Raw genomic sequence first — 26,433 nt, forward strand, 5'->3', positions numbered from 1 at the left:
CGTTTCATTGTCCAGTGAACCATTTCTGCTTGGGCGTGGCGTCTAATCAATGTCTACTGACGTCCGCGTACCTGTTCAAGATGTTCGACGAGAACGTGCCTCAGGGCCTAAGCGAAAACGGTATGTGGGTGGTGGTAGCTGGACTGGACCGTTTTATGTTAGTTGACTCGTTTGCACAGTTCCCCAGCTGGCTCTCGATCGCCTCAAAGGTCTATGAGTCCTCCACGGAATAGGAGAAGACCCCCATTCCCGCATCGTGGACGCCCCCCTCTCCCTTCCCCTGAACTACCCCAAGTTAACGACGTTGACCCAGTACGCAGACGAGAACGAGAGCGTCAGCTTGCTCTTAAACTCGCTGAGGACACCCTTGAGGGGCGAACGGATGAGAAAGAAAAGCCTGAATTTGACGCCAAGGCAGAATTTGCAAAGCTTGTATCAACAAAGTCGGGAGGTGTGTATATGCCCCCGGCCCGTTTGCGAGCTCTTCAGGCAAAGGCCGCGGAGGATAAGTCCAGTCCTGAATACCAACGCCTCTTATGGGATGCTCTACGAAAAAGTTTGACGGGTATTGTCAACAGGGTTGACATTACCAATATCAAAAATGTCATTCCCGAATTGTTCAATGAAAACCTTATACTGGGACGCGGGCTTTTCGCAAGATCTTTGATGAAAGCCCAAGCTGCATCACTTCCTTATACTCCAGTCTTTGCTGCCGTTGTGGCCATTGTCAACGCTAAGCTCCCCCAAGTTGGTGAACTCATTGTTCATCGTGTGCTCAGCCAGTATAGGAGAGCTTTCAAACGGATGGACAAGGTACGACGATTCTGATCCCTCGTTATTCATTCATACTCATGAGACACATTTAGACCGTTTGTGTTGCTACTGCTACATTCATCGCGCACCTCGTTAACCAAGCTGTCATACCGGAAATTGTGGCTTTAGAGATTGTTTCTCACCTCCTAGAGGAGCCTACCGACGACGGTGTGGAGATTGCTGTTGGGTTTATGCGAGAAGTTGGAGCTTTTCTCCTGGAGAATTCACCAAGGTCGAATGATAGTGTCTTTGCTCGTTTCCGCGCCATTCTTCAAGAGGACAAGAAAATCTCTAAGCGTGTACTATACATGATTGAAGTGCTCTTCCAGGTCCTGAGGGATAAGTATAAGGATAACCCGATATTTCCTGAAGGACTGGACTTGGTTCAGGAAGAAGATCAAATCACCCACCAGATATCTCTCAATGATGATTTGCAGGTACAAGAATCCCTTAGTACGTCGTTCTCCCAGTCGAATCTGGTCTCATTTTGACTTAATCATCAGACATTTTCAAATTCGATCCCAACTTCCTCGAAAATGAGGAACGGTACAAGCAAATGAAAAATGAAATTTTGGGGTCCGACGGTGAGAGTGGAGAGAGCGGCAGTGAAAGTGATGACGAGGACGAGTCAGATGAAGAAGGCATGCTCAGTCTTGCCTCAGCACATTCTCATGTCGCTCACCCATTCACAGCTGCTCCAGACAAAGAAGGGATAGAGGACAAGACGGGCACCAACTTAGTCAACCTCCGAAGGGTCATATACTTGACTATCATGAACTCGTTGAACTATGAGGAAGCTGTGCACAAGCTTATGAAAGTGGACTTGCAGGAAGGGCAAGAGGTATGCAATTGAATTGAATGGTCTTTGGCAAATCTCACGCATTGCTCTAGATCGAGTTGTGTAACATGATCATCGAATGCTGCTCGCAAGAAAGGACCTATTCCAAGTTCTATGGTTTGGTTGGCGAGCGTTTCTGCAGACTCAATCGGGTCTGGTGCGAGAATTTCGAGGAGGCATTTGCGAATTATTACGACACTATACACCGTTATGAAACCAATCGACTACGCAACATCGCTCGATTCTTCGGGCACCTTTTGTCATCCGATGCCATATCTTGGGCGCTGCTATCAGTGGTTAGGATGAACGAAGACGACACGACATCCAGCAGCCGCATTTTCGTCAAGATCTTGATGCAAGAGATGAACGAATCAATGGGACTGGAAAAACTCGCTGATCGGTTCAAAGATCCATCTTTGCAGGAACACTTCACGCAATTGTTCCCAATGGACAATCCGAAGAACACTCGTTTCTCTATTAACTATTTCACTAGTATTGGTCTTGGTGTGGTTACGGAAGCAATGCGTGAGCATTTGCAGGTAAGCTTTTAATACCCTCGTGCCTCACACGTGTGCCCCTGTTGTCTCTTCATCTCCGTCATCGTCATGTCTGCAGTTGCAAGATGGTTTGTGAGCTGACTGGTCCCCTTCGCTCTCCAGAACGCACCTAAACTTATCATGGCGCAGCGCCATATGACATTAGGCAGGAATGGATCTTACTATTCAAGCTCGTCGTACGGCTCCGATGACTATACGTCTGACTCGGACCTCAGTCGTTACTCGCTCGGCAGTCGTCTCAGCAGGTACAGCGGCCGAAGCTATGGAAGCCGGCGCTCTCTGAGCCGCTCACGATATGGGTACGGGCGTGGCTGGCGTCGTGGTCGAAGATATTACCGTAGCCGCAGCCCATACAATCACGGTAGAAGCTACTCCCGTTCTGGAAGTCGATACGGATCGTACAGTCGTTCCTATTCCCCAGGAGGGCGACGATACCACTCTCGGTCCCGCTCGCCTTCGGTGGTCGTCGCAGTGGAGGGGCCGAGGCGTTCTCGATCGTGGTCTCGCTCCCACTCCCCCTATCACAGGCGCAATGCTTATTCGCGATCGCGATCCCCTTCAGTCATGGTGGCGCCAATGTCTGTGCACGACCCAGTCTCGCCCCCGCTCAGTGCAGCATATCTCGACGATCGACCGTATGACCCGTACAGGACCGACCCATATCGAAGGGACTACGTGAGAGGCTACAGTCCCGTCCGTGAGCCGCTTCCCTACAGGACCTATTGAGTCCGCGGAGGAAGAGGGGCTGTGCGGAAAAATGAAGGGATTGGCGAAAGTGGAGATATTGTGTTCTGCAGTTTTCTAGTTCTCGTTGTGTTTCGGATCTTTCCATATCCATGTTTTACATAGTGGCGTTGCACCTTGATCTCATTGTACATTTGTGAGCGTTGAACGCTTCGATCGTCATTCAATTCGCGCACGCATTGCGCACATGTTGCCCCGGTTCGGTTGACATATGTTTGGCACTGTGGCAGTCCACCTCATTTCCGAAAACACTCATTGTAGGCGCTGTCAATTACTGCGGTGTTGCAAGCATTCTTCCCTCTGCCGCAGCAGCCCTTTACGACCATCGAGGGGACCTCGAAATCTCATTCTTCTAGCTTGAAAGTTTACACTACCGTGCTCGTTTGACGAAGTCACCATGCCTGCCTTAGCGGATGTTGCTGTTGCTGCTGCGAACGAAGTTCACGAACATGTTGTACGCGAAACCGCAAAGCAAAGATTAAATCCAAACGCTACGCAAGTGCGAACGTTGATTGTCATTGGCGTTTACATCGTCGCGATTGCAATCCTCTGGTGAGCATAAGCTTCAGCCCCCTATTTGCCTCTTTGTTATTTGTCGTACGATGGTTTATTCTTATTGAAGGCATGTATCATTCCTATCGTGGATTCGTAAGTCAAGATTAGCACCCTTCAGCCGTGCTTCATTCAGCGAAGCATGATCTCTGACGTTCAACAACATCGCAGTGTATCCATTTAAGTGAGCACTTTTCGCTTTAGCCTTGTTAGGGATTGTTCTGAGGTGGCCTTGGTTTGCTTTCTTTAGACTGCTTACTGTTGGGTTTCATGAGGTAAGTGCGGCTAGAGAACCTACTTCTAAGTCTCAGTCGGCGCCTCCGATAGAATGTGAATGATTATGATTAAATTGTATTGTCTTTTTCGTAGGGCGGGCACGCTATTGCTGGTGTCTTGACATGTGCAAGAATCCATTCCATAGAGCTCGATCGTTAGTGTTCCCATCTATCACGATCATTGCTCGAGTTCAAGACCGTTTGTCATGGTACTAATTGCCTCTTTTGTCTCGCTTACAGCTGACGAAGGCGGTGCAACCAGGATGAGCGGTGGCATTCCATGGAGTACGTTTTCCGTTCCTTTTTTGGATTTTAACATGCCCAAAGTATCAGATGTCTCTGAAAAGCGACGTGATCCTTGGAACTCACAGCTTGGGCGCTCCTGTCTGAGTGTTTTGAGTTGGGAGCTCAGTTTGATACGCGAATGCTCTATTTTTTCTCCCTACTGATGTGCATACGTCCTATTCCGTAGTAACGTTACCCGCAGGGTATCTTGGTTCATCGCTTATCGGGGCAGCCCTGATTGCCTGCGGCTTTGACACCAAAGCGTCCAAGATCGCTTGTCTTGTTCTTGCTGGATTCTTCTTAATTACGCTATGGTGGGCTCGGCGAAATCTCCTGTGAGTTGACGATTGTTTACCTTCCTTGAACGGGACGAACTAACCGGTCGGCTCGTGTTTTCGTTGCCCAATTTGGCGGCGCCGCGCGTCCTCACCAGCACTTGGGTATTGATTCTAGGAATGGCGGGCCTCATTGTGGCCTTCTGGTTCATCGCGGATGGTATTGTACTGCGGTATCTGGTGAGTCCAATAGCCTGGATTGCGGGTGCCGTTCGGTTATTATGTTCGCATTAATCCCTGGGGGAAATGTCTTGGCAGATTCTCTTTATCGGGGTGATGAGCGATCTCTACGTTCTATGGGATGTGAGTTCGTGATCCCTTCTCGAACCTTTTCCGGCACGGCGGCCGGTGAGGAAGAGCTGGAAGAATCGCTGATAGTCGATATGGCGTTCGTGCGTTGATAGGTGATTGACGATACGATCGCCCGGAAAGTCAACACCAGCGATGCGTCGCACTTTGCCGACATTTGTGGATGTTGTCCTTCTCGGGTAGGTGTTTTTCATTTCATGTCCGGTGCTCTATTTGTTTGTGTCTCTTTGAGGAACACTTGTTCCCCGTTCCCTTAGGGGGATCCTCCGCTGTAATCAGGGGACCGGCGTGCAAGGTGATTAGCTTGCTGACTTGCACCCTTCTTTTCCGCTATAGGTGTGGGGTGTGATTTGGCTAATCCAGGTAAGTTTCCCCATACTTTTTCCGGTAGGAATTTCAAAGATGGTTCTGGGCTAATGGTTGATGCTCGCACTGTCCGCCCCGGGTGTTTTTCCACGGCTTGTGGTTGCAATGTCCGGCCTTCGCACGTTCCCAGGCCCTTATTTTCATGGCGGGTGGGATTTTGATTGGGATTGTGTGCTTCAAGGCGAGTGATTGTGTTTGTTCTGCTGGTTGTTTTTGGTGTAGCTGACCGGGGTCCTGGATGCCAGGATTCGGCTGCGGAGCAGTCAGAAAAGGCGAAGCATTTCTTGCCCACTATGTAAGGATGAGAGATAAGGTTAATGGGTCCTCATTTTTTTTGGACGATTCCGGTGGAAGTGGAGGTGGATAGTGAATTAGTTGCTGGCGAGGCTGGATATATGTATTAGATTACCTCAATTTCTCGTTTGTCTTTTTCTGATTCTTGTTTTCGCCGAGCTAATGTGCGGGATAATTGTTGTATGGACCATGCATATAAGGCTGATTTCATCTCACTACTATTATATTATTCTTGGCATATGTTTGCCACGTTTGTGTCTGTTCGCCATCTTGGGAATGCCTGTGTGGATTTCTTGATCACTGCTGTTCTAATGATCATGAAGTGAATGGTTTGTGATGTTTCCCCCTTCCCAGATGGAAGAGTGATTGATGCCTGCTTTGCTTTTTTCCCCAATGGCATGAAGTGAAGGGGCGTTGACAACTCATAAAGTCGTGGAATTTTGAATTTACTTAGAAATTTGATAATCCCAAAAACCCCTTTATTTATTTACTTATTTAAGTAAATGCCGAATACATTACCTGTACGCGTACATATTGAATATGACAATACAAATGCTGAAATGATATATTCATATTCGTGGGATAGAGTTCGGCAGTCTCCACACGGATATAATACCAAGTTGGCAAACCACCATGATTTCTCCGTTGCTCCCTTCTGACTCGCCTTCGGCCCTCTTGGAAGACGACGAGCTCATATAAATTCTTAAAAAATCCTTCCGTTCTCTTCATCCTTCGCCTTTATGGCATCCACCATTTTGTCTACTCAGACAACCCATACTCCTGGTATACTTATCAATGCCGTCCCTCGTCATTATGCGGCAAGCCTTGCAAGGGCACTCTCGCAGCCCACTTCCCCTTCGAATGGCATACACTCCCTTTTAACTTCGTCTGCTAGTTCGACGAGCTCTTCCAGTGCGTCTTTAAAGCTCTTTGACACTGTTCCCTCACCCTCTGGGCGAAAGATTCGTTTCGCACCACTTCCCGATCCTCGTAAACTTGAGGAGGAAGATGACGCTATAGGCTCTGATACTTCTCTAAGTGATGAAGGCTCACCCAATGGCATTGCTGCTCGCGAAGGCCGTGGTGCTAATGGTGAGCTCGAGGGTGGTAGCGGCGGAGGCGGTGGTAAATTGTCTCTATGGAGTTCACTGGAGATTCCGTGTAAGAATGAAGATGCTGGCACTGCGTCCGCAGCGGTGGCTGGTCCGAGTCACTTGAGTGGTGGAGCCACTGGTCACCTCACACTTTCGTCCTCTCCAACAAAGTCTTCGTTTACCAAGTCGGCCGCATGGAAACTCATCAAGCCCTTCATCCCTGGTATATCCAGCAAAACAAAGCCAGAGTCCAAAGAACCCTACCCCCCACTCTTCCGTGAGACTTCATCTGATTCGATATACTCTACTCAATCCCTTGGGTTGCCATCTCGCAGTCGGAGGCTATCAACCAGTTCGAGTACGATGGACGCGAGCTCTTCCGGGAGCATTACATCGCAAGAACGAGCTGCCATTTTATCGCATACTACTCCACTTAGGCAGACCGTTTCTGAAGGTGGAAGGCCGCGTACATCATCTGCCGTTCCGAGTAGCAAACCGAACGGTATCGGAGGAGGTCGTCGTCCCCTTTCAGCGACAGCTAACGCTCGCACCCGCCGTCCCCTATTCATGCTGAATGGGAGAGTGTACGGTAAGAAACGAGGAGCCTTGACGCCCGATCCATTCCAGCACCAACGAGCGTTTGAACCCGAGTTTAGCGAGTGGGGGACCGGTGGATTAGGGAGCGTCCCTTCGAATAGGGCCTCGGGTGCTGCGGCTGATTGGGATCGGTTGCATAACGGCAAGTCGTTTGCGAAGGCACATGATGACGATGACGATGGGGGTGGAATGGGGTGGGTGAAAAGGAGAAGGGAAGCGAGAGCGAAGGCTGCTGCTGAAGCGGAGGCGGCGGCAGCGGCAGCAGCAATAACAGCGGATGCGGCTGAAGCTAGCACAGGTGATGCTGACGGTGGATCTCGTGAGGGGCAATTTAGCGAAGGGAAGACAGATACTGCCGTGGAGGGTAGTGTTGTCGGCACCCCTGCCGAACCACAATCACAACCAACCCAGCAGCTACCACCGGCATCGGCGCCGGCTCAACAGCGGCGGCCAACTCGACGGAGGTCGTCCGGTGATAGGACCGCGTCTATTGGGACTGTTACCGATACTCCGCAGCTTAACGCCGGTGATATGAACGCCAAGACAATCTTGTCATCAGCCCTATCCTCCCAAGCGCACGTTTCGTATCCAACACAACCACTATCACAACCATCACTTTCATCATTGCACCCGCAAACATCGTCGGTTCCTCCCACCCCATCGTCTCATTATTTCCCTCATCAACCCCTTACTCGTACTCCATCCAATTCAACCCAGAAGACGACAGATAGGCACTTGTTGGAGCATCGCAATACGTCCGTCCACGTCCTACCACCTTCACCTCCAGTCAGTCTTGGCGGCGAAGGGCAGTATCATCATCAGTATTTTGGAATTGGAGTTGGTATGGGACATCAGAGGAAACATTCGTTAACGAGACTGAACATATCGAGGGTGTCATCTCATGATAGTGGAACGGTGAGAGGTACCAGTGGAACGGTTACCCCCACTATTGGTGCTGGTGGCAGGGAGATACTTGAACAGATTAGTGCGGGTATTACGAGTGAAGAGGTTTCGGAGGAGAGTGATAGTGAAGAAGATGAGGATGATGAGGATGAAGCCGAGGTTGAGGCATGTTCCATTCTCATTATTTTAGATATTTGTGCTGACAATGCTTTGATTTGTAGATGGAACGAGCTCGTAAAACTGCGGCTTGTGCTGGTGTTGAGAAGATCTCAAGACACCGGGAACATAACGAGGAATAAGTTGCCGCTGCTGTCGTCGCTCGATCGATCCTCTCCGCCAATGACCGCACATTCCCCCCCCCCGTATCACTTGTGGGTGCCGCCATGAGCCGCGTCATTCGTTCGATTTATTTCGCAATCGTTCTTTTTTATTTATCAAATCGGACCAAAATAGCAATGCAGGAGTGGGGGGAAGCAACCCAGATGATATTGTTTGAGCACGGCAATAGTTTGACGTTCTCATTAATCTCCCACGCTTCTTGCCTTCTGTCTCACCGCCACCGGAAGATACCATACGAATTTCCCTCGATCCTTTCCTACATCGCCCGAATGTCATAGGAGGAAATTCATCCGCATTCTCAACACACTCTCAGTCTCACCCTGAGCTTTCTCACTCGATCTTCTCTTGCCTCAACTCCACTCTCGCGTGCTTCTTTCACAATTCACATTATAGCTTCCCCTCCATCAGCATTTCGTTTAATATTTCTCATCTCAATGTTCCTAATGCAACGCAAGCTCAAGTGGGCAAAACGACAGGGTATTATTGTAATTCAACTCCCCATTCTATTCTCAAACACGTCATATCAATTTGTTTGTTTTTTCCTTTTTTTGGTAGCCTCCTTTTGCTCTCAGTTGTACCTCGATTGGTTGGTGGGGATTGGGATTGGGACCGGGGGGGCTTGTCGCGTTGGGGGATGAGTGGGTGAAGCGTGGTGAAGGGAAGAAGAAAATTTTGACTGGTGTTGAAGCTGAAAGTGCTCACACTAGAAATCATTTTTGCTCCTTCCTGACCCACGCTCTTCCCTTGTTTGGTATGATGGAACGCACGTTTTGTGGGTAAACAAAGATGGGAAGTTCGGATCCGGCGTTTCATTGTAAAACTGGACAGGGATTACGGGTCCAGGGTTGATACGGGTTCGAAACGTTTCGATGACTGACTAGTTACGCTCCTGTGACGTCTTCGCCGAGTTTTGCGCACTTTCCGATCTCCGAGGTGATGGGGATCAATTTATTGGAACTGCGCCCTTCTTCGACCAAGAAGTGCAGATCATCGACGTTGCTTCCGCCTCACCATCGCATCCGCTACTCCGAATCTGTAGCTTTGATCTTGGAGTCTCTGGTCATTCCTTTGTGTTTGATCCCGCCCCCTCTTCCTCTCATCCTCGCCCTCGCAACGCTCTTATTGGGATTCATTCAACAGTCTCATCGTTCAAAAACGCCCAAATACTAATCCCAAATTTCATTTCTCAATGGTTTTTTCAACTCATCACGATTCCTTCACTCGATACGTATCATTCATCCCATTGGTCTTTCCAACCGATCAGATCACCCAATCATCATCCCCTTATCTACAACCTTTTCTCGCCCTCCTTTCCCTGGCACCACAGTACCTCATTCCAATTCCCGAACGCCGAAAAAGCTCGTCTTTTGGCTTGTGGCAACGAGGTGCAAGCATTGGGGAATTCCACCTCCACTCCGGGCCCCGCAAATTCCACAGTTCGGCATGCCTTCTTCGCCCTATTGAACCTCTTTTAGGCTGCACAATCTCTCCATCCAATTTTCATTTCATATCTCCTTCTATTCTTACTCGGCGATTGACTGTTGTGACATCGTATTCTGGGCTCTTGTTGTATCAGTTCCGCATCCTCGTGGGTCTTCTTGGTCATTAATTCTTTGTTCCCAATATTCCTTGTTTGAGCCCTGTGGGCAAGCCGGACGTGACCAGAGCGAAGAGAATCCAGGGTCATCTCCGGCACAAATCCCATTCTTCCTTCACAGATTGTCCATATAGAATAATACAGTGAAATTAACTCACTTCCCCAACGTCGTTGGGCAGCTAGCTGAATTGCATCCCAGCTGGGGTTCAGTGATACGGGATCCAAGGGATGGGCGCATATGGCTTTTGGCGCAACTGGATCTTCCGCCGCAACGATTTCAATGAGAGCATCGGTCTCGCTGTGATAACTGAAACAGGTTAAAGAATAACACGTCTGCCAAGACTATTATCACCGCAAGGCACGCAGATGTCGGGACCTAGTACCGCGTCTTGGTATATCGAACACGCAAGCTTCTCTGGCACCACGAGTTCCCTTACCGTTTTGCTTCATACCTTGTGTAGCAGGGATGGAAAGGTAGGCTATGGGGGTCGGCAAATGAGGGAATGACTAACCCACCCGAAAACAAATCCCGATCACGAGATATTAAATCACGGCACCTTATGTAATCCGCCAAGCAATTGCTTTCGAACGATGGGTGCGCTGCCTTGGCCCCCGAGTCAACAGCAGCCCGACTCTCAATCTCCTCAGGAGACAGACCTCCAGCAGCCTACTCCTACTGGCGGTGGCTCAGGATTTCTGCAGCCTCAGCGAACCGGCCCCCAGGGGCCGGCAGGTGTCAATCAACAGCAGCAACAGAGTGGGGGCGTACCGCCTGTGCCTCCAATCACACAAAACTCCCAGTCCCAATTCCAGCAGCAGCGACCCCAGCTTCAGTTGCCTCGGCCGCAATTTGGGCAGAATGGTAGCGTTTCCGGAGTTTCAGCACAGCAGCGTTTCTTGAGTCCATCGCCTGGTCTTGGTGGACAGCTTACTCTTACTGCCCAACATACCGCGTTAAATGGGTCTGGTATAGGTGGTATCCGTCCTCTGGTCTCACAACCAACAAGATTCAATGACCCTCGCATGCAAATGATGTCGAGCACATTCATGCCTACCAGCATTCAGGCGCCCTCGGGCGCTCCTCAGTCTTCTGGAGGCCCACCCAGTAGTCAATCTCTTCAACAACCATCCCAACAACACAATCAGGCTCAACGTGGCACTAGTACTTCCAAAGCCCCTTGGGTTTTGTCGAAAGAGGAGCGCAAGGATTATGACCAAATATTCTACACCTGGGATCTATCCAACAGTGGCTTTATTGACAGGGGGACTGCCACTGAAGTGTTCAGCCAAAGCGGATTGGACAGGAACGCACTTGCGCAAATCTGGTGCGTTTGATCACTCACTTTGCACGTTTTATTTCTCCTTATTCCCCTCCAAAAGGGTCCTTGCTGATGCCGAGAACCGAGGAAAGCTGAATATTCAGGAGTTCCACGTTGCGATGGGTCTGATTTATCGCCGTAAGCACTTTTCCATCATATTCAACACTCAACCTCATGGATTACACTTACACAGGGTTGAATGGTAATGAGATCCCACCCATCCTTCCTCTAGAGATGGAGCCCGTCTCGTCTAAACATCTCAGTGAATCCGTGGATTCTCTCAAGGACCTTCTCAAGAACGACACCAATGTTCGAGCCACAGCTATCGAGAGCAGAGGCAAGGTTTATTCCTTTGGCGATTCCCCCACTCCCAAAACCAATCCTAGGAAAGATGGCACCATATACAAACATGACGATACCAACGTGCGCGGTTACACCTCTAGTTCACGACGCGTTGACCGAAGCGCTATTCGATCCGGAGAGACAACACCTTCTGATGATCTCTCTGACATCAAACAGCAGCTCCAAAACACTAACGAGCGTTTCGACAAGATTCGCGCAGATGCGGAGGGTCGAACTGCAGAGGATGAGGCTTTGAACAATGAGCTTGATGATCTCAAGTATCGGGTACGCCGCGTCCAGGAAGATCTCGATCACGTAAGTCGTGGGCCTAAGTCAGCTGCGAAGGATCAGGAAAGACGAAAGCTGGAGCGTGAGCTTTTGTACCTCATGCACGAAAAGGTCCCAGAAGTGGAGAAGCAAATCGAGGAGAGGGATCGTCGTAAGCAGCGCGAGGAGGAGTGGGTTCGTGACCGAGATCGAAAGAATGACCGTAATCGATCTGAACATGATTCGTCCTCTCGACGACGCTCGAGGGAACGCAGTGATTTTAGTTCTGACGATGAGGTTGACAAGGGATATCTGCGTGGAACATATGACAGAAAGGACAACTACCATAGTTCATACCGTCAGAATGGCAGTCGCGACCGTGACAGGGACCAGGACTACCGACGGGACGGCCGAGATCGTTCTCGTGGGAGGGATTGGGGCCGAGGTTACGATCGGGATCGCGACTATGACCGACGTGCATCTCCTGCTCTAGTCCACTCTCCTGCGTCTCCATCCCCAACGACGTCTTCGACCGTTAATGAAGTCCGAAAGTCTGCTGCAGCTCCGGCTTCAACTGCTGCGCTACCAGCGCCACCAACCAAGAACATGACTGCTGAAGAGCGTGTTTACTATCGACGACAGGCCCAACAGCGTCTTCAAGATCGGATGAAAGCACTAGGTCTTGGTGGGCCCGCTCCTTCATCTTCCCTTCCTGTAGATACCTCGGTCGAGGATCGACTTGAAAGAGAACGAAAAGAGGCAGAAGGAAAGGCACTACAAGCTGAGAGGGACGCAGAGGAGCGGGAGCGTGCAAGAAAGGAACACTTGGGTGCATTGCGCCCCTCACCACTTAAGAAATTGGCACTTTATGTCCCTGCGGCTCAGAAGCCCCCTCCCCCCCCACCTCGCCCGAAAGTGGCGCCGTCTGCGATACTCAAGCCTGCACCTCCTGCGGCAGTGCCACAACCAGTGCCTAGAGCCTCTAAAATTGTTGTGCCTGTCGAAGAGAAACGTCGGCGAGAGGAGATTGCGAAGAGACGTGTGGCTCGTCTAGCTGAGTTACGGAGATTGGAGGAGGAGGCGCGTAGGGAAGAAGTGGAGTATCAGAAGCGTATCAATGCCTCACAACGAGGGAGAATGACATCGTCGTCATCTCCTTTGCCTGCTTCAATATCTGGGCGCACCCCCAGCGTCCCCGTGGCACTGCCTCGATCAGTTGCTCTCCCACTTTCTCCACCACCTCCTGTTCCTTCCTCTGTGCCTTCCCCAAATGCCCAAAAACCGAGCCCGTTCCACAGGCTGATGGAGGGAGGCTCTAGCGGCTTGCCTTCGAGCTCCATCCCAACCCGACTTCCCATTGTGCCTCCACCAGTCCCCCTCGCTCCCCCCCTGCCAGCGAGTTCACTGGTTCCTGTTACTGTCCCACTGCCCCTGCCCCCGGCGGTGGCGTCCCTTGCTCTTGCCCACCAAGAGAGAACTCCACAGCCTGCGTCACAGCACTCATACCCAGCGGTCGGGAACAGTTATAAGCCCTCTGCAGCTGATGATAGGGGTGAAAGTGATTCAGACAGCAGCGACGAGGAAACTCTTAGACGTATGGATCGCGCTGAAATTTTCAATACATTGTTTGGTGGCATCGTTCGTCCTAAGTCTGCTACTGCTGGTTCGCCGACATCAGACACACCTCCCCAACCTTCACAGGCCCCGACAGTTCCAGATGTAGCCTTCAGGAAGTCGGAGGAACCAGCTGATCGACGTGCGCTCATGAACGCAATCACGAGTGGCGTACCCAAGCTTCGCAAGACGGTTACGAACGATAAGAGTGGCGTTGCCATTGCAGGTTCGGTGATCGGAGGCGATGTTAACTCACTGACCCATATCACCAATCCACTACGTGTGCCATCTTCTGAAGTGCCCTCCATTGTACATGGTGGCGGTGAGCACAATGGGTTCGAGACTTTAACGCACACAAAGTCAGAAAGTAGGCAGAGTGTTGATTGGTATGCCGATTTGACTGCTAATAACACACGCTCTTCCTGGTCAGCTACGACTGAGACTGGTCCCGCAAAAGTAACCGATGATTTGATGGCTGACATTGAGATTGACACCAGTGCGTGCCGAAATAGTGTTTGAAACAATTGATCTCACTCTTTGGACTCTTGCAGCGTTGAGCGTGCGGTCGCTGTACCCATATGACGGGCAACGAGCGGAAGACCTCTGTGAGTCAAATATAATACTCCGTTGCAGCCCAACTGTTTCTCTAATTTTGCTCACTAGCCTTTAGTGAAAATGTCGTCATTTCAGCGCATCCATCTAAGTCAGGTGGTGACTGGTGGCACGGCACTCTCGTGAGTAATGGAAAACGTGGGTTCTTTCCTGCGAGCTATGTTGTTGTCATCGGACAAGGTATGGAGCCTCTCCACGCTTTCCATTCAATACTCAGCATCTCTGTACGTCACTAGTTACGCATGCTAGGGCGTTATACACGTATTACAGCTCCAGCGCGGATGAACTTTCGTTTAATGAGGACGATACCCTAAGCATCGTAGAGAGGTCTGAGGGTGATTGGTGGAAGGCTCAAAAGGATGGAAGCGTTTTCTTAGTGCCCGCTGCTTATCTTGAGATGGTGAATGGTTAGTCGGGGATCCGCTTTCCACATTGAGTATCATGTTCACCTCATTTTTGCGTCGTGGCAGACTGAAGTAACTCTTCCTTTTCATTTGTATGTCACGTCAGACCAAAATTTGATCGTTTAACCTCACAGTTCTCTCCCCCTCGTTGGGAGTTCCCGTGGATAACACGGAACCAGTAACGACTCCCATACCCCCTCCCGTCGGTTACTTCCATAAACAACGTTCTGCCTTCTCCCGCCAGCACTTCGTATTTTTTCGTATCTATTCAATCCAAAGACGACGGCAGTCACCGCAGTGGCGGATCCAGCTCTTCGCTCTTCCTTCAGAAAGCTGGTTCACGAGCAACGACAGCTCTCAGTACTGATAGGAAATCAACTTTGGCAATATCAGCTCCGGTCATATACGCTCCGATGGCCGACGCAGGGACCTCCATTCAGCAATCAAACACCCCAGCCTTCGAGAGTGTGAGTGTGGGTCTCTGTTTTTATGACAGTTACTGATTTTTGTTTGGTTAGTCCTGGAGTAGGTTGGCAGTATCTACTTTGTTCTGAGTTGCCGTGTGTGGATTTTGAATTGTACCACTTAGTCCAGTAACCTCTTACCACAAACATTTACTGCCCCTATCCTTTTCGGCCTTCTGTCTGCTTGTTCCGCTCCTACAGCAACCGCCGCTAGCCCTCCTTCCGTTTCCCAATTGCACGACCGGCTACTCTGATCCTCGCTTTCCCCCCAGGCTGCATCGCACAGCTACACGCACACCCAAACAGCCCTGCCGCCTGCCAACTTTTATTCATGCCATTGCTAGCTTTGCTAGGCCCCATAATTGCTCTTTTCACTGGTGCGCACTTCCGACTAAGGTCCCCCAACCTTCACTTCAGGAAGTCGTCCTTTTTGGAATGGGTATACTAGGGACGGTATACCCTTTTGAAAGACATTTAAATTTGTCAAAACACCGGGACCAAGGACCAACACGCCTCGATGCTCAAGAAATCTTCTTCATTCGGCGTAGGTCGGAGGCACGAGCCATGCAGATTCTTCTCACCTGGCACGCCCCATGACACGCAGGGCTCAGTCCCCGCCTTCCTCCAGCCCCCGCCTCAGCTTTTACATTAATTTGCCCTGGCATCTCGATCTGACATTCTGCCGTGTGATCCCTTCCCTGCTCTTCGGCGCAAGTCGCTGATCAGCATGTCACGTCCCCTCTCATGGCAGATGACCATGAAGGAAGAAATATAGCGCGTCATACGTTGTCGTTCATAGCTTTGTGGCTGCGTAGTAGGATAATGCGTGGGTTTCAGTTTATCAAGACGATTCTGGCGCTTTTTTCGTCCTTCCTCGGGGGGTCTTCTTTCCAGAGTCTTTTGAAGCTTACTTCAAGATCTACTGTCACGTCTTCCCGAGGCCTTTCCAAGTTGGACTCTGGACGGGATTGCTCCGGCAACCCATCCCAGTTTCTGGGAGCTTGAGTTCTGGACTACTTTGTGAGGCTAAATATGCGTGGTACTCCCTCCGCTCTATGGAAATTTGATCCACCCAGGACTATGTTGTGTGCTTAATTCAAGGATGTGGTGGAAGTGAAGGATCAAATTCTAGGGTCTGCTGACATTACGGCAGCGATGGTTCTCGCTGTGAGCACCAGTGTCCCTGTGACCGAATCATTGCGGGTTGTGACCATTCGTTCGATACTTTGGATCTCAGATAAATTGTGGGTACCAACTCGTATGGTTTTAGGAGCCGCAAGATGGTAGGTCTCTGGTGCATCTTTATATCTCGGAGGCCTCCAGGGGCTGTTGCAAATACCCCGATTCGTGATTGGTCAACACAGCATATTATTGACCTTGTACACCCCATCCCCATCTCCACAGCCAGTGGGTTACTCTCACTCGTATCCTCCGTGGTGCATTTCCTATCCACTATCATAGGCATTCAGGGCAGGTCCGCCTATGTTCGCTTCGGTCTCAATACTGATCGTGTCCTGCGACTGTTACCTCACCCTGATATTCGAGCCGGTTGGCAAACAAGAACGCTACTAACTTCCCTGTTGTGTTAGCTAGGACTGTCAGCCCGTTGGCCTCTATGACCGAGGATTCCCGGCGCTTCCTACCTAAGAACGGCCGCTGATGGCCTTCATGCACAGGCTTCTCCTGGATACACACGCACGCAGTACCGGAGAAAACTTGTTTACTATGACCAAGTTTCTCCTGCCGTGATTTAATCAGGTGCCCTTTTAAGATTTTGATTGCTCGCAGCTTGACTCCTTCCGATAAGTCTGGCTCCATCCGCCTGTAACAGCCATTCAAGAACCATCCCAGTACCCATCGTCTTCCCCCTAACCTTATCATATTGATTCTGTCCCTTGTTACATAAATACGCTTTTCGCAGCACCCGCTCGTCGTCTTCCAAGACGTCTCATCACCTCCGAACAGCATACACCTTTGCAGCTTATCAAATTCGCTTCCAATCTGACCCAAGCTGTTGCCCTGGCTCATGTCACTTCAAGCCTACGACTTGAGGAAGTCTCTGAACCAACACCGATACGAATGCATCACCGCAACATCGATTGTCACGCCAACCAAGCTTGGAGAGGGGTACGGCGGATCGTGGGCGCGGCCAACCATGCCAGCGCCAGCGTCATTTCAATGCACAGGCCAACGTTGAGCCGCAGTGCAAGAAAACATGGATATGCTCGGTGAGACTCAAGGGAAGTGCATGGGAAGCCAATTGCATAGTAAAAACCTAAAACGCACGATAATACAGTCAAGTTTCAGGTGACCCATATGAGGCCCTGGCGGGTGAACGTGCACATGCGCGACTTGGGACAGAGCTAGACAGAAACAAAGTTGTGTGTACATCTTTGGCGTTGGCGTGTGCCAGCAGAAATGTGTCACTAAATAATATCGAAGAATCGGAACAAGGAGCCTCGGAATGCACACACTATCATGGCGCCTGGATTAAAGTATGCATATGCATGTAAATCATGGAATAAATACAAGGGCACGAGATCGGGTTTGACTTCCGTGGGTGATAGGACGCTGTGCATTACAGTGCTTGCTGCGATCAGAGACCGGATAATTTTTAGCGGCAGGCTCGTCGTCGCGCGTACAGGGAAATCATGATGAAAGAAATCCCTGAAAGGATCCGTGGATTACCTAGCTACGAACATCGCCAGCGGAACGGTTCCGATACTGGAAGTCTCTCATGCGGAGGTAAGATCTCAGACGGCGACAACCCGGTTGACCCGGAGATGGGGTCAGCTTGTGCATTTGTTCACTGCTCCGGATCGCCTTGTGACGTTCTTAGTTTCACAGTGGAGCACGTGGTCAATGCTCAGGATTCAGGGATCCTGATTCGGATTTGAGTCGTGATCGGAGTCGGGGATCGACACTGTGCTAACCACACGAACGGGAGTCCATCTCCCTGTGTCTATTACAATGTAGCACACCAAAAATCAAGAACAAATTCTGTGTGCACGTCTCCCCACGGAGTTTGTGGTTGGTAGACGGGCCCTGCCTTCAGATCCCTGGGAATGAGAGGCTAGCATTGTTGTACTTTTATTTGTTCCAGACAGGGGCTGATACTGCCGGTCTCCATTGCCGATACGGTACCTGCCTCGGGGAGTATGGCAGTACCGATGGGCAGCACGGTGTTCGCAAGGACAAGCAGCGTCACAGTGCATATGTGGATTATACATGTCAAGGCGAGGCCTCGCTTCGACTTCCTAGGATTTGGGCGTCTGGATGAACGAATGCTTGCAAAGAAGCATGGGGGTTTACCGCTTGCGGACTGCCACACATTCGATTTCTGTGAATCTGATTGCTGCTTGCTTCGTAAAGATGAGAGGAATATATGAGTGCCATTCACCGTGTCATTTGCGTTCTTTGCTCCCCTAGTTTGCACCTATGGCCCAGGAGGCTACGTTCAACCTTGTACGTGTATTTCGGGGCACTTGAGTCAGTGGGGGCTAAATTTACCTATTTTAAACGTAGACTCTGAGGGCCAGTTCGCCATTGTGGAGGTGGGTCAACGTTAATGACAATCCTTCGACTCGTTGGAAGGTGCACTGTCCAAAGCAGACAGCGGTAGGTTGCGAATCGATTCCCGGGGGCTCTCTTCATATCATGTTCAATAGTCACCCTGGTGTGATGAACAATTAGCGTTCTTTACGGGAGAACAAGGAGCAGTAGCTATGCTGGAGTTTACAGGTAGATTATTGGACTAATAAAGGCTGCTCGAGACTTTGGGATTAATTTCTTCCTATCAGGAAGCGCCATCACGGTCTACGGTCATACATCAAGAGGGATGGCATGGGCTGTAGCACTTGACGGCGTTCCTGGTCACTCCCAGCAGATGGCTCCACACAGCCAGGTCCTTGCATTATTCAGTGGTCTGTCCCCTGATTGTCCCCACTATCTCTCCATCTGGACAACGGCAGCTCCGCCGAAGTCATACATGAGGCTTGACCGTGCCGAGATTACCGTTGGTACTGGTACACCCGGGTGAGTGACGGCTTCCGCCATGGTCGGTTTGAGAGCAGGCTGAAAACTTTTTTTTCCACCCGGCCACCGTCTTATTTAGGCATAACACCACGAGCACGTACATGGACAGTTCAGACACATCCCTATCTTGGAAGGATTTTTCCGTTTATCCCAACCCCACTCAAAGCCACGTCATCAATAGTGCAACATACCTTGCATCGGACGTGTTGGGGGCAAGTGTCAGCGCCACCTTTACTAACGGTATGCATGTTTGCATCAGCCTACAGACTTTGTATTCTCACATCGAGCCTCTCAAGCGAGCGCACTCATTGTTTATGGACCATGTTTTTGGGGTTGTGGGAAGTATAACGTTACTTTTGACAACGACCCCGTTGTACAATATGATGGAATGCTTCCGGCATCCCCTGGAGTAATTTCGGAACAATGCGTACGCTATTATCGCACGAACATTAACCCGGCGCTGCAGCATACTCTTACTATCATAGTAGCAGAAAGCCATCGTTGGACGACCTTGAATTTGATAGAGTTTGTTCATGTACCGCAGGAGCCCACAGCTCCGGTGGCGTCTATCTCGTCGACGTTTACCCCGTCAACATTTACTTCTGTCTCATCCACGTCTACCACATCAACATTGAGAGCCGCGCCGCCATCGGCATCCAGCCAACAATATGGCGGTTCTTCCGACCGCCGTGGCGCAATAGCCGGTGGGATCGTAGGCGGAGTTGTCGCCATCGGTATCGCTGTATTTCTCATCGCCTGTTCCCGCCGCCTGGTTTTCAGGGGTCTATTCCACAAATTCAGGCACGTTAGCCGCTTTAGCTGCGGGGGGCGCTCCAACGGCCTAGATACCCCAGGAGAAACGAGAACCGATCGTTTAGGAAATGAAGCTGCTCCTGTTGCGTCAAGTGGTGCATTGTTCCCTTCAGACTGCCGTGCGGACACGCAGCAAGGGGACATCTTGAATGCGGGGCATAGTGCGCCACCGTCAATGACTCCGAGGATGCATACTACTGAAGACTCTACGCATCCCATTGCATCATGTAAGCCCGCTTTCGTAATCCCATCATCAGCTATCACCAATCCCTTCTACGGCTTCAGATTGGAGCAGGAGGACAGTGCAAAGGTCGCCAGGCAATGCCCCACCTTCTGCATTCCACACGGAGGGGTGCAGAGCTACTAGACTAAGCGGTACGATTCGAAATTCACACACGGTAACTCAGAACGAAGCAGATACTGCCAACTCAGAGTTCACCACCAGTCTGCAGCCTCAGAATCCCGAGATGTTACTGTTCGCCCCTACTCCCCGCTCTGACTTTCATCGAGCACATGTGGGATCAACCTCACCCACTCAAGGCATTCCACTTATGTCAAATTCAACACCACCATCATCCTTTTTACAAAACTTCAACGTCTCGTCGTTCGCCCTTCATGATCGACTTTCAACTTCATCTACGCAACAATCATCAGGCGAAATTGGCAGGGTATCGTCGCCCAGCCTAACGCAGATCTCAATGGCTGTGAATGAAATATTGGTAGAACTCGCTAAGTTACGGATCACACCGGGCGAACCTGTCGACGAGGGCGCTGATCCTGCTTTTCATGATGAGGAGGCTCCCCCGTTGTATGGAACGCACGACAGTGCACTGTACACACATGAAATGCTCCGTTCCAGCAGTAATGGTAGTCACTGATTGAGTTAAGGGGGGAGGTTCCACCCGGTTGTTCGAAGACATTGGGATTTTTGTTTCTCTCCGGTGCGTAGTTATTTATCGGATAGCGGAATGTCTCGTTTGTTAGAGTATTAGTATGTTTTGTTTATAAGTTGAGTCTCCTAGTGGTACTAGCCGCCAATGGTGTGTCGTATTGCCTCCCTTAAACTCCACTGCAGGGAAATGTTTTTACGCACCGGCTTGTTAACCAGATTGATGAGATAATCCACAAGTGCAACCCCTCCTTATTTCCAGTATGAATTTTTCTAGGAGAGTCAGTACGATTCAGATGCCTCGCAACCGCCATATCCGGATGGAGAATGCGACCATTCACCAGAAAGGTATTCATCCATTCAATGTGCCCCGGTTTCGATGGAAGGAAGTCCACAATACCGCCCGAATGGACGACGGCGCTGTACCCTGCAATGGCTGTTGGACTCGAACACTCAAGGTTCCACTTTAGACGTGTGCCCCTTGTCCGACATGGAGCGTACGATCGAGTTTCAACCTCGCCGAAAGGCCACCATTGATATCAGCATATGATCGCGGCTGGGAAGTTTGTGCTCGTACTCGAACACCATCAGAAGCAATTCCGGAATCTGTCGGTGAGGGAACCTTGAGACTAGCTAGGCTCGGACACACACACGCATCGCCTCATGATTTCAACCCGAGTGAACGAATGACAATGTTGACATGGATGATATGTACACGGTCGTGCGCGAATTAAGTACTAACAATCTCTTCGCGGCTTTGGTTTAGGGTCGTCGTGTAGGAATCCTGGCGCCACTGGGACGAGTAATATTATGTCTACGTAGGCAGAGCTGCTGCTGCGCAATGGCGAGTGTGTCCGTTCCGCAGTCGATTGAGAGTTGTCCATGCTACGCATGCCCACGCCACTCCAACGATCAGATGATTGAGCGGCGTCCTGGTATATAGCATGTATTGGGACGAACGGTTTTGTGGCAGGCGGGGGGCTCACGTTAAATTCAAATTACGATATAACCAACAGCAAAATATGTAAATACTTCGCGCCTATAGGTCGTTGAAATCACACATACCTGCCGCGCGTCGATGTGCGAACCCATCTCAGGGTTCCGGGCTCCCTGATTGATTGCTCGATGAGAGGAAACGAGAACTTGTGTGTCCGGCAAAGGATTCTCCCAATTAACCGTTGCAAAAAGCATAGTCCAAGGTGCTACGGAATTTTCAAACGAGTCGGAATATTGTCAGTTGGCGTGGACTTTTCGTCATTTGGAACTCAAGAACTTATATGCACAGCTTTGTTTAATGGTATGTGATACCAATGCTAACATAACAGTATCAACGTCCCATAGTTCCAATGCACCGAAAAGTGAAAACAGTCGCGGAATAAGTAGAGAATATGCATTTGACGCACTAAGCGACTTGGCCAATATCAACGACCACTGGAGCTTTCAGCTTTCCCTGGAGAAGAAATCGAGTCCCATCCTTACCGGCCCGGGGGAAGAAATACACGCTGTCTCTGCTGTCATCATCCTTCAGCACCAGATCACCGTACCAGGCCTGTTTCTCGCTAGAGGAACACGCCCTCCACCCGACTGGGTGGTACTCGGGTGGGACAATGAGTTTTGAATCTCCATTAAACCAGAGGTGTAGTGGGCTTTCGCGGAGTCCGAAGGTGACAGGAGCTAACGGGACCCTTCCCACTGCGGAGGAATAGATTCTAGTGCGGTTGTACATAAACTTGTTGCTTGGCGAGAGGTCGTAAAAGGGGCACTTCAGCCAGGCTTCATTTGCGTCATGCCCTAAATCTGGCTCGGAACTTCGCGCATGGGTTGCACCTCCCAAGACCAAATGGACAGCGGGGTTACGGTGCACAGGTTCAGGGATGCGATGACGCCAAGGAGGTACAAGACCAGCGTTGAGGGTCCAACTCTTGAATTCGTGCACGCAATATTGAGCGATCCACTCGTGTGAATGTGTTGACCAGACGAAAGCGTAATCCATGTCATAAGCGCCGACATATAGGCCTCCAGGAGAGAATCCAATTGTCTGACGTTGAGGAACGGATAGACTGGAATGGGGTTGGGGGGACTGAGCGGTGGAAGGAGTAGTGGGAGATGCGAGGAGCTGAACGGATGGGTTGCTCGAAATACATAAGAGTGCTACGTTTTCATACCAATTCTTGTTGAGATTTTGCGGGGCTCGTTAAGATGAACGATCCATCGTTCGACACTCCAGTTACAGCTTGACAACAGTCACTAGCGAGAGTGCCAAGCTTCACCGGGCTAGTGCTCGGACCGAGAATCGTGATGTTTCCATCAGTGTCTTCAGTGACAATCTTATCGCTGCTACCTTGGACAAACTCAATCCAAACGGGTGGCTTGGGAAGATTGCGTTGGAATCGAAAGATTGTACGCCGATTGTCAACGTCCGCAATTTCAATGACTCCACTTCCGAAGCCGAGAGCAACGCAACAACCATCTCGGGAAAGCGCTGCACAAGTCACAACTCCATTGCGAATATCATGCTCGGTGAACTCGATTTCGTAATTGGTTTCCTCCCGGCCGCGTTCGCCACGCAATTCACTTAGCTTTGTCTCCATGACCCTTCGGGCCCTGTGTGCATCCTCGCTCAAAGGGATCAAGCGACCAGAAAATTCGCCGGATATACTGAAGACTTGAACGGGATCTGAAAAATGGCCATATAATTCACTGAGCCGTAATGATGATGGAGTGAATGGAAGGCCTGATCGATAAAGATGACGAGGATGGGGTGCGTCGTCGAATCGCTGCCAAAGATTCTGCGCTTCGCTCAACAACTCCATTGATTTGTGATTCTGAAAACAAAGAACAATTAAAGCAGGCGATAGATATTTAGTTTAAAACTTACATGCAGGTCGAATTGATACCAACCAGAGGGTAATGCAGCTATTGCCAATCGGCCATTGGTCGTTAATATGAATGAGAATAAGTTTCTTGTAAGAAAAATTTCAAACTCTTGATTCAGTTCATTAGACTCTCGTGAAAAGAGTAGCAAGGGGTCCAAGTACTTGAACAAGAATGAGAACGCATTGAAGACCCATCTAGGTGGCTGCTTGCCCAAAGAAAGCTGCCACTTCTTCCTATCTCCCAGAGGAAGTTCTGTGGGGAAATCAAACTCATTCTTCCGAATCACATCGTTTACGAATCGAAGAAGCTGTAACCCGATGCTATATCCATTGACATCAGGGACAAAGAATACCTTATCTTGCTCCTCGCCAATGGGAACTCCCATAATGAACTCCTTCACCGTCGCATGGTAGAATTTGACAGTCTGCTCGTTTGACTCGGGAAGATCAACTATCGAGCTGATCGGTGTAAGTGTTGTGCGCACTTCATGCTCAGTAATTCCTAGGAGGTGCGATATGTCGTCCGTGCCGAGATCCTTCCACTCTGCTGTAATAATCATCGTGATTATTTCACGATAATTCTTGGCCACATGTGGACGAATACGTGAGGAATCGGACAGGTAGGCCCGTCGCATTATTCGTAAATACTCCCAGTTCAGATCTGTGGGCACCTCCCTAAGACTGCGAAAATACTCAAACTCCAATTGAAGAGAAGACCCGCGGCGAGTCTGAACACACACGTCACGGATCCGGATTGAAGCCATGATAGGCAATCCACGGCAACCCCCCACGAAGACATCGAGATCTTCATCGGATGGTTTCCAAGGGGAACCTGTAATACAATCCCGAAGCTCTTCTTCCACCATGCGACGAATGGTGTGGAAATTGTCACCCCATTCAATCCTATCCATATCTTCGCAAGGGATCACAAGACCCTGTCCCCGCGCTCTGTTCCAAGCCGAAAGGACTGTGGGCTCTGGCCGACAACTAACCAGCACAGCGAAGGCCGAAGGTAGTTCGTGAAGTAGAAGTACGAGTTCCATCAAGGACTCAAGTGCCTCTGGATCCCCGCACTCATCCAAACCGTCCAAGATGATAGAAACCCGTTTGTTGCTCCCAGACAATATTCCCTCGAGACCATTCATCGGCTCAAGGACCAAAGTCTTCATTTGCGTCTTCGGATCGAGGCTCAGAACTAATTCCGAATCTGGCTTCGTAAGACATTTAATAAGCAACACCTTGAAGTCTTCATCGAAAAGCGCAAGCTGGCGAGCAAGGGTAGAAGGAAACCGCTCCAAAGAATCAAGGCCCGTTCCTTTTTGGTTTTTATCCCAAAAGAAGGAGGCTGCCAGAGTACCTTCCTCTTCGAGCGCGGATGCAATGCTCATACTTATCGCTGTCTTCCCAGTGCCAGGAGATCCGCGTAACCAGACAAATCGGCTCTTGGCTTCTTTTAAGAGATTGAGGATGGATCTTTGTGTGTTGTCGCGTGTGTTTGGAAGGCATTTTGACTTGCTCTTGACGTAAGTGTGCTCGGCCGCCACCCGTACAAGACGCTCAAGTTTGGCTAAGGAAGTGTTGGTGGAAAAGCCTAAGAATGGGCATAGCAACGTACCTTGTGCTGATGTTTCAATTGCATGAAGGAGCGTCAAGGTAGTCGCCTCCGTCTATGCCACACATGTCAGTCAGTTGAATCGAGCATTTGGAAAAGAAACAAACCAAGAAGAAGTTAACAGCCTTACTGATACACGCTTTCATGGCGCTTATTCTCTCGGAGATTTCGGTCGCCAAGGTCACCCCCGGCCCTTAAGGGACTCGATTTGGTGTATTTGTTCTTCTAGAGCTCTGCCAACACAGATATTGAAGTTATCGAGCTGCGGAGAACGAAGGTGGACGTACAAATGAAATCCTTTGATTAGATGGACTACATCAGGGGGATCTGATCGGTCCACAGTTGGAGTAGTCGCAAGATCGTTGTATAAGCCCCTCGGATCTCATCGTCCAATCCTTTGAGACCTTCGTCGTTTCCACCGACGGTCTGCACAAATCATGAAAAACATGGGAATGAACACCGTATCCTCATCCATCGCGAAAGCGGAAAGATTAGCTAACCTCATAAACCTGGAGCCACGTCAGAAGTAAGTTTGGGATTGCGTCAAGATTCGGAACCGGGGCAAATTTAAGAGTCAACGCTGCATTTTGGAGAACCAATCTCATCGCGCCGATGACTACTTTCTTTCGATCACTGCCTGAGCTAGCCGACGGCATGATCGTGGGCTCCAATAAGGGAGGCACATTGATTCCCCCGCGTTCTAATTGTGCAAGAACGCTCAGGCCATTGTCGCGTGTGGAATATGTCTCAGATCTTTCACGAGAATTATTGATATTTCCCTCAAGGATGAGGGGGGCTGGAGGAAGCGCTGTCTCATCATTGGACGGCTGGGAATGCAGGGATGGCTCAACGAGATTGGAAGTGCTAGAGCCGCTGCGGTTAAGACTCAACTTTCTGTGAATCTTCTTAAACATGCGATCCACGAAAGATTCCGATTTTTTCGGATCACTGTCATTGGATGGTGCGACCTGATTGGTCGTTGTGGGTTCAGTATAAGATTCTGTCGGCAGTCCATGTGGATCGTAGGAAGTGATATTGATCCGAGGAACACGGGATTCTGAGGAGGTTGAGGGGTGCAATGGTTGTGAGGATGGGCCAGGAATGAGGTGGTTTCTCTTGTTGCGTTGGGGGAAGATTTTGAAGGTATTTTTTCCAGACATCACGCTAGCATGGTAATGGGGGACGACGCCCGCGTGGTGTATGTGGAAATATTCTGTAGGAGGAAGCTGGATGAGAATTGACTAGTATAGCAATATCGTCGAATTTACTCTGTTTGGGAATTGCGACG

General features: G+C 50.1%; 9 protein-coding genes across 9 annotated transcripts; 6 read left to right on the forward strand and 3 right to left on the reverse strand.

The window, feature by feature from the left end:
* The first annotated feature begins 3 nt into the window (after window positions 1-3).
* Window positions 4-3,422, forward strand: EI90DRAFT_3063826 (uncharacterized protein). The gene is made up of 7 exons (XM_039060758.1): window positions 4-120; window positions 180-813; window positions 867-1,266; window positions 1,317-1,454; window positions 1,506-1,654; window positions 1,705-2,190; window positions 2,311-3,422. Exons 1-7 carry the CDS (start codon window positions 50-52, stop codon window positions 2,932-2,934), a joined length of 2,502 nt encoding a protein of 833 aa, XP_038914549.1. The 5' UTR covers window positions 4-49; the 3' UTR covers window positions 2,935-3,422.
* Window positions 3,117-5,484, forward strand: EI90DRAFT_1485108 (peptidase M50B-like-domain-containing protein). Its single transcript, XM_039051837.1, has 14 exons — window positions 3,117-3,209; window positions 3,262-3,504; window positions 3,575-3,600; window positions 3,676-3,688; window positions 3,755-3,779; window positions 3,874-3,934; window positions 4,020-4,064; window positions 4,252-4,399; window positions 4,498-4,579; window positions 4,658-4,702; window positions 4,804-4,887; window positions 5,045-5,071; window positions 5,205-5,255; window positions 5,320-5,484. Exons 2-14 carry the CDS (start codon window positions 3,350-3,352, stop codon window positions 5,371-5,373), a joined length of 816 nt encoding a protein of 271 aa, XP_038914550.1. The 5' UTR covers window positions 3,117-3,209; window positions 3,262-3,349; the 3' UTR covers window positions 5,374-5,484.
* Window positions 5,485-6,108: 624 nt separating this feature from the next.
* Window positions 6,109-8,261, forward strand: EI90DRAFT_3017478 (uncharacterized protein; the record flags this gene model as incomplete). Its single annotated transcript, XM_039057104.1, has 2 exons — window positions 6,109-8,121; window positions 8,184-8,261. 2 exons carry the CDS (start codon window positions 6,109-6,111, stop codon window positions 8,259-8,261), a joined length of 2,091 nt encoding a protein of 696 aa, XP_038914551.1.
* Window positions 8,262-10,489: 2,228 nt separating this feature from the next.
* EI90DRAFT_3125615 (uncharacterized protein) lies at window positions 10,490-15,174 on the forward strand (the record flags this gene model as incomplete). Its single annotated transcript, XM_039063851.1, has 10 exons — window positions 10,490-11,223; window positions 11,279-11,355; window positions 11,411-13,936; window positions 13,992-14,045; window positions 14,104-14,232; window positions 14,289-14,459; window positions 14,591-14,706; window positions 14,786-14,923; window positions 14,975-14,992; window positions 15,046-15,174. The coding sequence occupies 10 exons, from the start codon at window positions 10,490-10,492 to the stop codon at window positions 15,172-15,174; spliced, it is 4,092 nt and encodes a 1,363-aa protein (XP_038914552.1).
* Window positions 15,175-15,971: 797 nt separating this feature from the next.
* EI90DRAFT_3063837 (uncharacterized protein) lies at window positions 15,972-17,370 on the reverse strand. Its single transcript, XM_039060759.1, has 2 exons — window positions 16,382-17,370; window positions 15,972-16,327 (listed from the first exon to the last, which is right to left on the reverse strand). Exon 1 carries the CDS (start codon window positions 16,946-16,948, stop codon window positions 16,418-16,420), a length of 531 nt encoding a protein of 176 aa, XP_038914553.1. The 5' UTR covers window positions 16,949-17,370; the 3' UTR covers window positions 15,972-16,327; window positions 16,382-16,417.
* Window positions 17,371-18,024: 654 nt separating this feature from the next.
* EI90DRAFT_1485956 (uncharacterized protein) lies at window positions 18,025-19,141 on the forward strand. The gene is made up of 5 exons (XM_039051839.1): window positions 18,025-18,286; window positions 18,350-18,385; window positions 18,446-18,538; window positions 18,589-18,661; window positions 18,721-19,141. The coding sequence occupies exons 1-5, from the start codon at window positions 18,197-18,199 to the stop codon at window positions 18,957-18,959; spliced, it is 531 nt and encodes a 176-aa protein (XP_038914554.1). The 5' UTR covers window positions 18,025-18,196; the 3' UTR covers window positions 18,960-19,141.
* Window positions 19,065-20,887, forward strand: EI90DRAFT_3063843 (uncharacterized protein). The gene is made up of 4 exons (XM_039060760.1): window positions 19,065-19,195; window positions 19,252-19,382; window positions 19,444-19,995; window positions 20,054-20,887. Exons 2-4 carry the CDS (start codon window positions 19,379-19,381, stop codon window positions 20,644-20,646), a joined length of 1,149 nt encoding a protein of 382 aa, XP_038914555.1. The 5' UTR covers window positions 19,065-19,195; window positions 19,252-19,378; the 3' UTR covers window positions 20,647-20,887.
* Window positions 20,888-23,337: 2,450 nt separating this feature from the next.
* Window positions 23,338-25,518, reverse strand: EI90DRAFT_1485933 (uncharacterized protein). The gene is made up of 6 exons (XM_039051838.1): window positions 25,433-25,518; window positions 25,253-25,370; window positions 25,149-25,200; window positions 23,887-25,100; window positions 23,536-23,620; window positions 23,338-23,482 (listed from the first exon to the last, which is right to left on the reverse strand). Coding segments are annotated over exons 2-6 (1,392 nt in total). The 5' UTR covers window positions 25,292-25,370; window positions 25,433-25,518; the 3' UTR covers window positions 23,338-23,480.
* Window positions 25,458-26,305, reverse strand: EI90DRAFT_3017482 (uncharacterized protein; the record flags this gene model as incomplete). The annotated part of the gene is made up of 2 exons (XM_039057105.1): window positions 25,458-25,571; window positions 25,646-26,305. The coding sequence occupies 2 exons, from the start codon at window positions 26,303-26,305 to the stop codon at window positions 25,458-25,460; spliced, it is 774 nt and encodes a 257-aa protein (XP_038914557.1).
* Between the last annotated feature and the right edge of the window lie 128 nt (window positions 26,306-26,433).

The sequence above is a fragment of the Cantharellus anzutake genome, assembly GCF_015039405.1.
Source record: "Cantharellus anzutake strain C23 chromosome Unknown EI90scaffold_33, whole genome shotgun sequence".
Taxonomy (NCBI): Eukaryota; Fungi; Basidiomycota; class Agaricomycetes; order Cantharellales; family Hydnaceae; genus Cantharellus; species Cantharellus anzutake.

Coding starts and splice junctions, on each gene's coding strand:
- EI90DRAFT_3063837 (XM_039060759.1), bottom strand. CDS start 16,948: ATGAGCCAGGGCAACAGCTTGGGTCAGATTGGAAGCGAATTTGATAAG.
- EI90DRAFT_3063843 (XM_039060760.1), top strand. Junction 19,996..20,053: donor TACGCATCCCATTGCATCAT/GTAAGCCCGCTT, acceptor CTACGGCTTCAG/ATTGGAGCAGGAGGACAGTG.
- EI90DRAFT_3063826 (XM_039060758.1), top strand. CDS start 50: ATGTCTACTGACGTCCGCGTACCTGTTCAAGATGTTCGACGAGAACGT. Junction 121..179: donor TCAGGGCCTAAGCGAAAACG/GTATGTGGGTGG, acceptor TCGTTTGCACAG/TTCCCCAGCTGGCTCTCGAT. Junction 1,655..1,704: donor ACTTGCAGGAAGGGCAAGAG/GTATGCAATTGA, acceptor GCATTGCTCTAG/ATCGAGTTGTGTAACATGAT.
- EI90DRAFT_1485956 (XM_039051839.1), top strand. CDS start 18,197: ATGAACGAATGCTTGCAAAGAAGCATGGGGGTTTACCGCTTGCGGACT. Junction 18,539..18,588: donor ACTGTCCAAAGCAGACAGCG/GTAGGTTGCGAA, acceptor CATGTTCAATAG/TCACCCTGGTGTGATGAACA. Junction 18,662..18,720: donor AGCTATGCTGGAGTTTACAG/GTAGATTATTGG, acceptor TCTTCCTATCAG/GAAGCGCCATCACGGTCTAC.
- EI90DRAFT_1485933 (XM_039051838.1), bottom strand. CDS start 25,291: ATGAAAGCGTGTATCAGTAAGGCTGTTAACTTCTTCTTG. Junction 25,201..25,252: donor AGGCTGTTAACTTCTTCTTG/GTTTGTTTCTTT, acceptor TGTGTGGCATAG/ACGGAGGCGACTACCTTGAC. Junction 25,101..25,148: donor AATTGAAACATCAGCACAAG/GTACGTTGCTAT, acceptor ACACTTCCTTAG/CCAAACTTGAGCGTCTTGTA.
- EI90DRAFT_1485108 (XM_039051837.1), top strand. CDS start 3,350: ATGCCTGCCTTAGCGGATGTTGCTGTTGCTGCTGCGAACGAAGTTCAC. Junction 3,505..3,574: donor GTCGCGATTGCAATCCTCTG/GTGAGCATAAGC, acceptor TTCTTATTGAAG/GCATGTATCATTCCTATCGT. Junction 4,400..4,497: donor TGGGCTCGGCGAAATCTCCT/GTGAGTTGACGA, acceptor CGTCCTCACCAG/CACTTGGGTATTGATTCTAG.